The 12142-nt window shown below is 47.6% G+C and overlaps 1 protein-coding gene across 1 annotated transcript; it reads right to left on the bottom strand.

The window, feature by feature from the left end:
* Window positions 1-2120: 2120 nt before the first annotated feature.
* LOC125527237 (myb-related protein Hv33) lies at window positions 2121-3713 on the bottom strand. Its single transcript, XM_048691784.2, has 2 exons — window positions 3178-3713; window positions 2121-3027 (listed from the first exon to the last, which is right to left on the bottom strand). Exons 1-2 carry the CDS (start codon window positions 3444-3446, stop codon window positions 2415-2417), a joined length of 882 nt encoding a protein of 293 aa, XP_048547741.1. The 5' UTR covers window positions 3447-3713; the 3' UTR covers window positions 2121-2414.
* Window positions 3714-12142: the final 8429 nt, after the last annotated feature.

The raw sequence follows: 12142 nt of genomic DNA, 5'->3' as shown, positions 1-12142 counted from the left end.
CACAACATGAACGACTGAAAATGAATCTCCAAATTTGCATCATGGAGATTGAACTGAACAAGTGTAAGCTGCTCCATATCATTTCCATCCAAATGCAAATGCCAATGTGGTATAAAAAATAGGAATTACCTCTCTTGTCAGCATCTAGCCTCCAAGCAGGGTCGTACCAGGGAAATGAGAGGCCCTGTGCAAATCAAAATCAGGCTCTATGTGTGAAAGAAAAACAATCATTTTTCTGTCAACAGTACAATTTTTCATAAGAAATTACACCAATTGGAAGCACAAGTTCAAAAAACCCGACAACGTCACATACTAGATTGATGGATCGTGATTGGAGATATATACATAGGATTACTTGCCGTAGAATAATTCCAACAGTTATTTACTCTAGTATTAATGCTTCAGTTAATACCATGATTAACAAAAAAATTGGGGGCCCTCCGATGCTGGGGCCCCTGTTCAGTTGCTCCTGTTGCACATGTGGACATACGGCCCTGCCTCCAAGCCCCGCTAGACCCTGCCTAAGACCGCTTCCTCGCCACCTCCTCCCTTTCCTCCCCTCTTCCCTCTCTTCCTCCCACAACACAGTAAGCACACAATGGCGCTGGCTTCGCACCCGGTCACCGATGCACCCGTCGGCCAGCAGCGTCTTCACGCACGTCAGTGACCACCGCAACGGTGCAGAGCGTGGCTGCTTGAGGTCCACCGTAGCGGATTGCCATGAGACACATCCAAGGTCATCGGTGACCTACAAACTATTGAAATATTAGACTTTCAGCCATTTTAGTATTTCAAATAATTCCTAGGAAATCCGAGACATCCATATGGCCCATTCATGGATAACAAGTGAGTGTGAAAAGTTCTTTTTTTTTGAAACGGAGGCAAAAGCTTTGCCTCATCTCATTAATAAAAGGAGTCAGACATAGTTTCAAAAGTCAGTGTGAAATGTTTTTTCACACTGATTTTAGAGTGTGTCTTGAACCAACGTATAAGGTTGGCTCCTCCAATATTTGAGAAGTTAAGTTTTATTTTTTAAGGAAGAGGAGGTAAGTTTTGGGAGGTTGTTTGACAAGTTATTAAAGTTAGAAAAGGTGCTCTAATGTTGTAGCCTGTAGGCCGTTTCAAAAAAATAATCATGTTAGCCGTTTTGCCACTTGACCGACTCCACCTTTCGCTGTGGTTAGGAAATTTCGCGTGTGGATGGTGCACGTACATCTCGCTATCTCGCTCTCCGGGTGAGAAATAGCCAGTGGAACGCCTTTGCATTGCATGCACGTAGCTTTCGTGCCTCTGGCGCCGAGCTAGCAGAGCCACGCCATCCAATCCATCCACGCGCCATCTCGCCTTGGTTAGCTGGCGATCCCTCCACAGGACAATTATCCATGGGTTCATGTGGCCTATTATCGTCCCAATGAGGTGCTTAATTGCGCACATGCACGGCAGCATCAGCCACTCCCGAAAACGCTGGGTGGTCTGGGCGTCCCCTACGTCGCGCACGCACAGCGGCGGGCGGCCCCGCGCCCTGATCGGTCAGCTCGACACCGATGATGCCATCACGCGCGGGCGGGGCCGTCGTGTCGTGCCGTGCCACGAGGAATGTGAGACCCTCGTCGCCACGCCCCTCGGCCCCGACACGCCCGACGTGCCCCAATCATGCCATGTTAGCGCGCGCTAGGCGACGACCTCTCCTATCTCACCCAGCAGTTCGCCGCGCTGCTCAACAACAGTGCTAGAGCAGTGGAGTCATTTGTCCCTCTCCGCCCTCCGGCCCGGCCGCTGCCCCCACGACCGATCTGCAGGGCCATGGACGTACGCCGTGGCCCGGCCGAAAGAGACCTTGCCGGGAGGATCTCCACGTTGAAGTGGTGCTGGCTTTTCTTCCTGGCGCTAATTTCCTACTACTGATTGATTGCGGCCAGCATGGACGGATAGCAAGGTTAATGTGGCCTCGCTGGAGCACTAATGGTTCGTCAACCGCCGTACGGCTGCTTTCGCGATTTTCCTCCCCGCTTTCGTGAGGCACAAATCTGGAAAAGGCTAAAGCGTGACTGGGAGACAGTAACCTGCACGTGTAATTCACGCAAGCCCCCATCGCTAAATTATTGTTGAGAAAAAAGTACTACACCCGGACACATCAGTGAGCCCGGCATTATATTTCGACAAATGTTTATTTTTTACAGGTGTTTGATTACTACTACTACACAACAATGTTCTCTGTACGAGCTCTATGGCTGTATTGTGTGTCGTCTCTGTGAAAATCAACGTATGTATAGGTACTACGTACGTACAATCCCTAATTGGCCTTCTGGTGGTTCTTTGCTGTCCTGTACTGACGTGCAAATATAGTAGAGTATGTGGGTGGGAATCGAGATAATTCAAGAAGGTAAAAAATGGAGGGAGAAAGAAAGAAAAGTTCAGAAGTATGGTTCCAGCTCCAAGTTGAAATCGAAACTTGCGAGGAGGCTCTGTTCTTGGCAGGGCAGAGAGGACTTGTGCTCCAGCGGTGTGTGCTGCTGCTCCATCTCCGCCTTCCCCCAGTGCGGCACCTCGCCGTCGAGCACGCTGCCCACCTCGCCGCCGTAGTTCCAGTTGCTGCTGTTGCTCGAGCTCTCCCCGTAGCCCAGGTTCTCCGACACGTCCAGCACGCAGCTGTAGTCCGCCGCGCCGAACCCGGCGTCCTCGTCCGCGCCCTCCTTGCCGCATCCGAACTGGCCGTACAATGCGGCAGCGTTTGCCGTGCCGAGGCCGTCGGCGAATTCAGCGCCGTAGTCGGCGCACACCGGGAACGGGTCGAACACCGCCGGCTGCTTCGGAGCGAGGCTGCTGTCGGCCGCCGCGGCAAGGGGCTTGCGGTCTTCGTCTTCCGCGTCCGGCAATGCCGCCGTGGCCGTGTCGGCGGCGCCCATGGGCTTGTGCGTGGCCGGGTCGATGCCCTGCTGCCGGAGCTTCTTCTTGATGCAGCTGTTCCAGAAATTCTTGATCTCGTTGTCCGTCCGGCCCGGCAGGTGCGACGCGATCTGTGACCACCTGTGCGCGCGCACGCATCAGTATACATGTCGTCCCTAATACTTCAGTTCACTCACTCTGCTCGAACGATCTCCGCGCATTGCAACACTGTACTGAAAATTTGCAATTGTAACTGAACGAATTGGACCGTAAATTAGCAATTGCACGGACCTGTTGCCGAGGATCTGGTGGAGCGCGACGATGTTGTCCTCCTCCTGCTGCGAGAAGCAGCCGCGCTTGAGGTCGGGCCGCAGGTAGTTGATCCAGCGGAGGCGGCAGCTCTTGCCGCAGCGGTTCAGCCCGGCGAGCCTGGGGACGGAGCTCCAGCAGCCAACGCCGTGCCGGATGATATGGTTGTAGAGCTTCTCGTCTTCCTCCGGCGACCACAGCCCCTTGCGGATCTTGGGCTGCCCCACGCCGCCGGACGACGGACGTCCCATCAGTTCCTCTCCGGCGGCCGGCTAACTGGCCTCGTAGCTAGCTACTCGGACGAGCTAAGCAACGTCTCGATGGATTGAGGTAATGGCGATCGGTATGATCGATGGTTTCCTGCTGGGTATATATGGTGGGGTATATATGGGGGAGGCGTGCGTGGCAAGAACCGCAAGCTCACTCGGCGAGAGAGAGGGAGAGAGTGAGGTGAGGCAGCGATCAAGTAGGTTCGAAGCAAGGCGACGAGGCAATGGATTGGAGGTCAAGACACCTGCGGTTTGTGGCGCGCGGTGGGATAAAATAGTGCGCCGGCGCCGTGCGGAGGGGAGGGAGGAGAGACAGGCCGGGGCACTGTGTCAGAGAGAGAGAGAAGGTGTGTGGGGTTAGTTGGGGACGTGATTTTCCTCCACGACAAGGAAGCCCGTCTTTCCTCTCCGAGAGCTCCACAGTCCACACTGTTGATTAAGTGCGACACTGCCAATTAAGCCCAACGGTAACCCATCAATGAGGCCGGGGACCGGCATACTGTGCCATTAAGAATCGCGTCACGGCAGTGCACTAATAATGCGATTCGATTACAGAAAAACTCGGCACGATTTTTCGGCTGAGAAAGAGAGATTACTGCTCATCAGGTCATGCTGCAGCTTACTGAGCGTCAGGTAATCACCGGCCGATTAATCTCAAAGATCACGTCAGGTTTTCGTAAAGACCCTGCCTACCTTCACGTTCCATTCTGATACGAGTGCATGGGGGCCAAACAACGTCCCGTCTGCTGTGCAGGTGCGCGTCCAGATACAGAGCTCGATCGATGGATGGACTCGGCGCGCCCCAGGCATCGCTCGGACGTAGTCAAATCGAAGCGATGCAAATGTGGTACTCTCTCCATTTCAAAATATAATACGCCCGCACTTTCCGAGATCGAATTTTAACCATAAATTTAACGAACAAGACCGATTGCGACGGGAGAAAAAATTACATAATTAAAAACTTCTTTCGAATACGAATTCACTGATATAACTTTTGCTCCCGCCGCAATCGGTCTTGGTAGTTAAATTTACGGTCAAAGTTGAAGCACGGGGATAGAGTAACCACTACGTTGTGAAATGGAGGGAGTAAAAAATCGGCGACGGGTCGAGCTGCACTGTCGTTCCAGAAGCAGGGAGGAGAAATTAACGCGGTGTCATCACTTTGCACCAGTGCTTATTACTGATCTAAAAGGCCCTTTACTAAGCTTGACGGATGGATCGTAGATCGTTTTCCTGTTTGCTTCGTGGCGGCAGTGACAATGGCGTTTCGGGGGAGTAATTAATTTTCGCGCTGCCCGGCCGGGCCCGTCGATGATCTCACAATCACGCTCGATGTTCCGTTTTCAAGCGAGGACGTACAGAAGTCACGAGAATGGCGTTTTGGCTTTCGCGCGCTCTCGCATCAATAGTAAACGTAAAATATAGTAAATATTTTTTAATAAATCTGAAATATTTTGTAGATGTTCGTGTTAGTGTCGCAAGCATCTTCGAAAAATTTCATGCGAAACGGAGCAGCGGTGTTTCGCTGGTGAAAAAAAAACAATTTAGGGTGACATTTAGAGCTAACATTTGGTGTTTTTTGTTTTTTTGCACAAGTCAAAATATTTAATCATTTTTGCCTATATATTTGTATGTAGCATTTGGATGTGACAAAGAACACACATATTTTTTATTGGAATTTTGACATTTCAAAAAACATTATCGCACGCAGGAGCGCGCGCTCCCGGGAGCACCGATGAATTTTCGAAAAAGCCACAGCATATACCTACATGTCGGTGAAATGGCGGAAATTCGTCGCTGTAATGATCGATTGACTCGACGATACCACCACAGGAGAAGAAAGAAAGGAACGAAGAAAATCGATGACAAAGGTACGGCGCATGCTTAGGGCATGCCCAATGCATAGCCCCAGGGTGATGCCTCACATGCCATGTAGGATCGGATGACAGAAAAAGTAGGTTCGGATGGGGAAGCAGGATCCTTTTCAGGAGGCGGGTGCTTAGAGAGAAAAGTATGGTTCGGTGGATAAAGTTGGAAAAAGTTGAAGTGAAGAGAAAGGATACATGTGTAGTGAGTCACTTTTTATTTTTTGATAAGGCCCACTAGTAGTAGCTTGCATTGGGGAGAAAAAATCGACACATATGCCTCAAATTACTTTTTACCATAAGGCATCTATATCCATATGCCATCATTGTACATGCCCTTAGTCGCTTACCGCGAAGAAAAGGCTGTACGGCAGAAGTCACCTGGGGGTTCAGAAAATCTGTAGCGTCGACAACAGTGTTCCCAAACGTGTTCAACTCTGGCCTTAGTTTGCAGGCTAGTCATCCATCGACCGTCGACGGTGGGTACAACTCAATGCGTCTCGACCTTATGACCGCGTAAATCGTGCCGATCAGCAGGTAATTTGCCGTCTCTAACTTGCTTAGCCACATACGAAGCAGACCGATGAAATCAAACAAAGCGAAGGCCTGAAAGTTACTGATGTTTGCTCTTTGTTCATGAAAACCAACTAATTAGTACTACTCCTGCTTTATTGGTCCCTTTTATATTTTGTGTCGAATTTTCATTATAGATTTAACTCACAAAACGTTAATGCATGTCATAAAAACAATATCATTAAAAACTATGTTCAAACATGAATTCAGCGATATAATTTTTATTAACATGCATTAACATTTTGTTAGTTATGTATTTGATCAAAATTTGACACAAAACACAAAGGGGTCCAATAAGTCAGGATGGAGGTGGTACTACCTCTATTCACTAATGTGACACGTCTGGTAGTTCAATAAACGGTGTAAGGGTATCTCCAACGATGACCCGCAAATTTCCCCCCGCATCCGTTCACGAATAGGGAGGGTTAGTCCGCGAACACGGATGTGAGAAGTCGTCATCCAATGATATCATGTATATGTTCACCAGTAAAGGGCAATTTGAAATTCAAATATAGTCTGATCCACACACCTTGCCGTATCACAAAAGTCTCGAATCGCATGCCTGATCAGTTTGGCGGTTCTTGAATTGGGTCGATAGGGTCACCAGCTTCTTCCTATGTAGCTTGGGCAGCGGTCTTTGCTATGAAAAGGTTCCACTTCGCTTGTCAATTCAACTTTAACCAACAATGCATGACGGTGAAGCTTTTCTTCTCCAACTTCGTGTACACCAAAGAAGCACGAGTAGGCTACAGAGTGAAACATTGTCAACAATGCATATCCGGCTAGTGAGCAATAAAACTAAGAACATCCAGCTAGTGGTCAACTTACTTGCTTGCTGATTTGTGCACCGCTAGGCCACCGTGCAATGAGATGCTTCAAGTGCCGAAATACTTGGACACGGCCTCTTGGATGGTGTAAGTTTGATGGTAGAGGTGTTGGGGATCGTAGTAGAAATTTAAAATTTTCTACACATCACCAAGATCAATCTATGGAGTAATCTAGCAACGAGGGGAAGGAGAGTGCATCTACATACCCTTGTAGATCGCTAAGCGGAAGCGTTACAAGGACGCGGATGAAGGAGTCGTACTCATAGCGATTCAGATCGCGGTTGATTCCGATCTAAGCGTCGAACCACGGCGCCTCCGCGTTCAACACACGTGTAGCCCGGTGACGTCTCCTACGCCTTGATCCAGCAAGGGGAGAAGGAGAGGTTGGGGAAGACTCCGTACAGCAGCAGCACGATGGCGTGGTGGTGGTGGAGGAGCGCGGAACTCCAGCAGGGCTTCGCCAAGCACTACGAGAGACGAGGAGGGAGAGAGGTAGGGCTGCGCCAAGAGGGAGATGATCTCGCGTATGTTGCAGCCCCCAATACCTCAAGTATATATAGGGGAAGGGGAGGGGCTGCGCCACCATCTAGGGTTCCCTCCCTAGGGGTGGCGGCAGCCCCAAAACCCATCTAGGGTTGCGGCCAAGGGGGGAGAGAGAGGAGGCGCACCTAGGGTGGGCCTTAAGGCCCATCTGCCCTAGGGTTTGCCCCCCTCCCCTCTAGGAGGCGCCTTGGGCCTTGGTGGGAGGCACCCCAGCCCACCTAGGGGCTGGTCCCTTCCCACTATTGGACCATGTAGGCCTCCGGGGCTGGTGGCCCCTCCCGGTGGACCCCCGGACCCCTCCGGTGGTCCCGATACACTACCGGTGATGCCGGAACACTTCCGGTGGCCCAAACCATACTTCCTATATATTAATCTTTACCTTCGGACCATTCCGGAACTCCTCGTGACATCCGGGATCTCATCCGGGACTCCGAACAACATTCAGTAACCGCGTACATACTTTCCCTATAACCCTAGCGTCATCGAACCTTAAGTGTGTAGACCTTACGGGTTCGGGAGTCATGCAGACATGGCCGAGACTGTTGGGGAACGTGATAATTTCAAAATTTTCCTACGCACACGCAAGATCATGGTGATGCATAGCAACGAGAGGGGAGAGTGTTGTCTACGTACCCTCGTAGACCGGAAGCGGAAGCATTAGCACAACGCGGTTGATGTAGTCGTACGTCTTCACGGCCCGACCGATCAAGCACCGAAACTACTGCACCTCCGAGTTCTAGCACACGTTCAGCTCGATGACGATCCCCGGACTCCGATCCAGCAGAATGTCGGGGAAGAGTTCCGTCAGCACGACGGCATGGTGACGATCTTGATGTTCTACCGTCGCAGGGCTTCGCCTAAGCACCACTACAATATTATCAAGGATTATGGTGGAGGAGGGCACCGCACACGACTAATAGATCTCAAGGATCAATTGTCGTGTCTTTGGGGTGCCCCCTGCACCCATATATAAAGGAGCAAGGGAGGAGGAGGCCGGCCCTAGGAGGGGGCGCGCCAAGTGTGGAGTCCTACTAGGACTCCCTAGTCCTAGTAGGATTCCACCTCCCATATGGAATAGGAAAAGAGGAAGGGAAAAGGAGAAGGAAGGAAGGGGGAGCCCCCTTTCCCTAGTCCAATTCGGACCAGACCAAGGGGAGGGGTGCGGCCACCCTTGAGGCCCTTTTCCTTCTTTCCGTATGGCCCAATAAGGCCCAATACGTATTCCCGTAACTCTCCGGTACTCCGAAAAATACCCGAATCACTCGGAACCTTTCCGATGTCCGAATATAGTCGTCCAATATATCGATCTTTATGTCTCGACCATTTTGAGACTCCTCGTCATGTCCCAGATCTCATCCGGGACTCAGAACTCCTTCGGTACATCAAAACTCATAAACTCATAATATAACTGTCATCAAAACCTTAAGCGTGCGGACCCTACGGGTTCGAGAACAATGTAGACATGACCGAGACACGTCTCCGGTCAATAACCAATAGCGGAACCTGGATGCTCATATTGGCTCCCACATATTCTACGAAGATCTTTATCAGTCAGACCGCATAACAACATACGTTGTTCCCTTTGTCATCGGTATGTTACTTGCCCGAGATTCGATCGTCGGTATCTCAATACCTAGTTCAATCTCGTTACCGGCAAGTCTCTTTACTCGTTCTGTAATACATCATCCTGCAACTAACTCATTAGTTGCAATGCTTGCAAGGCTTAAGTGATGTGCATTACCGAGAGGGCCCATAGATACCTCTTCGACAATTGGAGTGACAAATCCTAATCTCGAAATACGCCAACCCAACAAGTACCTTCGGAGACACCTGTAGAGCACCTTTATAATCACCCAGTTACGTTGTGACGTTTGGTGGCACACAAAGTGTTCCTCCGGTAAACGGGAGTTGCATAATCTCATAGTCATAGGAACATGTATAAGTCATGAAGAAAGCAATAGCAACAAACTAAACGATCAAGTGCTATGCTAACGGAGTGGGTCAAGTCAATCACATGATTCTCCTAATGATGTGATCCCGTTAATCAAATGACAACTCATGTCTATGGTTAGGAAACACAACCATCTTTGATCAACGAGCTAGTCAAGTAGAGGCATACTAGTGACACTCTGTTTGTCTATGTATTCACACATGTATTATGTTTCCGGTTAATACAATTCTAGCATGAATAATAAACATTTATCATGATATAAGGAAATAAATAATAGCTTTATTATTGCCTCTAGGTCATATTTCCTTCAGTCTCCCGCTTGCACTAGAGTCAATAATCTAGTTCACATCGCCATGTGATTTAACATCAATAGTTCACATAACCATGTGATTAACACCCATAGTTCACATCAACATGTGACCAACACCCAAAGGGTTTACTAGAGTCAATAATCTAGTTCACATCGCTATGTGATTAACACCCAAAGAGTACTGAGGTGTGATCATGTTTTGCTTGTGAGAGAAGTTTAGTCAACGGGTCTGCCACATTCAGATACGTAAGTATTTTGCAAATTTCTATGTCAACAATGCTCTGCATGGAGCTATTCTAGCTAATTGCTTCCACTTTCAATATGTATCCAGATTGAGACTTAGAGTCATCTGGATCAGTGTCAAAACTTGCATCGACGTAACCCTTTACGACGAACCTTTTGTCACCTCCATAATCGAGAAACATATCCTTATTCCACTAAGGATAATTTTGACCAATGTCCAGTGATCTACTCCTAGATCACTATTGTACTCCCTTGCCAAACTCAGGGCAGGGTATACAATAGGTCTGGTACACAGCATGGCATACTTTATAGAACCTATGGCTAAGGCATAGGGAATGACTTTCATTCTCTCTCTATCTTCTGTCGTGGTCGGGTTTTGAGTCTTACTCAACTTCACACCTTGTAACACAGGCAAGAACTTCTTCTTTGACTGTTCCATTTTGAACTACTTCAAAATCTTATCAAGGTATGTACTCATTGAAAAAATTTATCAAGCATCTTGATCTATCTCTATAGATCTTGATGCTCAATATGTAAGCAGCTTCACCGAGGTATTTCTTTGAAAAACTCCTTTAAAATATTCCTCTATGCTTTGCAGAATAATTCTACATTATCTCCGATCAACAATATGTCTTTCACATATACTTATCAGAAATGTTGTAGTGCTCCCACTCACTTTCTTGTAAATACAGGCTTCACCGCAAGTCTGTATAAAACTATATGCTTTGATCAACTTATCAAAGCGTATATTCCAACTCCGAGATGCTTGCACCAGTCCATAGATGGATCACTGGAGCTTGCATATTTTGTTAGTACCTTTAGGATTGACAAAACCTTCCGGTTGCATCATATTCAACTCTTCTTTAATAAATCCATTAAGGAATGCAGTTTTGTTTATCCATTTGCCAGATTTCATAAAATGCGGCAATTGCTAACATGATTCGGACAGACTTAAGCATAAATACGAGTGAGAAACTCTCATCGTAGTCAACACCTTGAACTTGTCAAAAAACTTTTTGCGACAATTCTAGCTTTGTAGATAGTAACACTACTATCAGCGTTCGTCTTCCTCTTGAAGATCCATTTAATCTCAATGGCTCACCGATCATTGGGCAAGTCAATCAAAGTCCATACTTTGTTCTCATACGTTGATCTCATCTCAGATTTCATGGCCTCAAGCCATTTCGCGGAATCTGGGATCATCATCGCTTCCTCATAGTTCGTAGGCTCGTCATGGTCAAGTAACATGACCTTTAGAACAGGATTACCGTACCACTCTGGTGCGGATCTCACTCTGGTTTACCTACGAGGTTCGGTAGTAACTTGATCTGAAGTTACATGATCATCATCATTAGCTTCCTCACTAATCGGTGTAGTAGTCACAGGAACAGATTTCTGTGATGAACTACTTTCCAATAAGGGAGCAGGTACAATTATCTCATCAAGTTCTACTCTCCTCCCATTCACTTCTTTCGAGAGAAACTCCTTCTCTAAAAAGGATCCATTCTCAGCAATGAATAACTTGCCTTCGGATCTGTGATACAAGGTGTACCCAACATTTTCTTTTGGGTATCCTATGAAGATTTACTTCTCCGATTTGGGTTCGAGCTTATCATGTTGAAACTTTTTCACATAAGCATTGCAGTCCCAAACTTTAAGAAACAACAGCTTAGGTTTCTCGCCAAACCACAGTTCATACGGTGTCGTCTCAATGGATTTAGATGGTGCCCTTTTAACGTGAATGTAGCTGTATCTAATGCATAACCCCAAAACGACAGTGGTAGATCGGTAAGAGACATCATAGATCGCACTATATCTAATAAAGTACGGTTATGACGTTCGGACACACCATTACACTGTGGTGTTCCAGGTGGCGTGTGTAGTGAAACTATTTCACGTTGTTTTAACTGAAGGCCAAACTCGTAACTCAAATATTCTATTTCTGCGATCATATCGTAGAGACTTTTATTTTTGTTACGATGATTCTCCACATCACTCTGAAATTCTTTGAACTTTTCAAATATTTCAGACTTGTGTTTCATCAAGTAGATATACTCATATCTGCTCAAATCATCTGTGAAGATCAGAAAATAATGATACCTGCCACGAGCCTCAATATTCATCAGACCACATATATCAGTATGTATGATTTCCAACAAATCTGTTGCTCGCTTCATTGTTCTGGAGAACGGAGTCTTAGTCATCTTGCCCATGAGGCATGGTTCGCAAGCATCAACTGATTCATAATCAAGTGATTCCAAAAACCCATCAACATGGATTTTCTTCATGCGCTTTACACCAATATGACCTAAACGGCAGTGCCACAAATAAGTTGCATTATCATTATTAACTTTGCATCTTTTGGC

Source organism: Triticum urartu, chromosome 1A, assembly GCF_056163025.1.
Source record: "Triticum urartu cultivar PI428250 chromosome 1A, HENAU_Tu73, whole genome shotgun sequence".
Lineage (NCBI taxonomy): Eukaryota > Viridiplantae > Streptophyta > Magnoliopsida > Poales > Poaceae > Triticum > Triticum urartu.
This window is presented reverse-complemented; position numbering and strand designations above follow the sequence as displayed.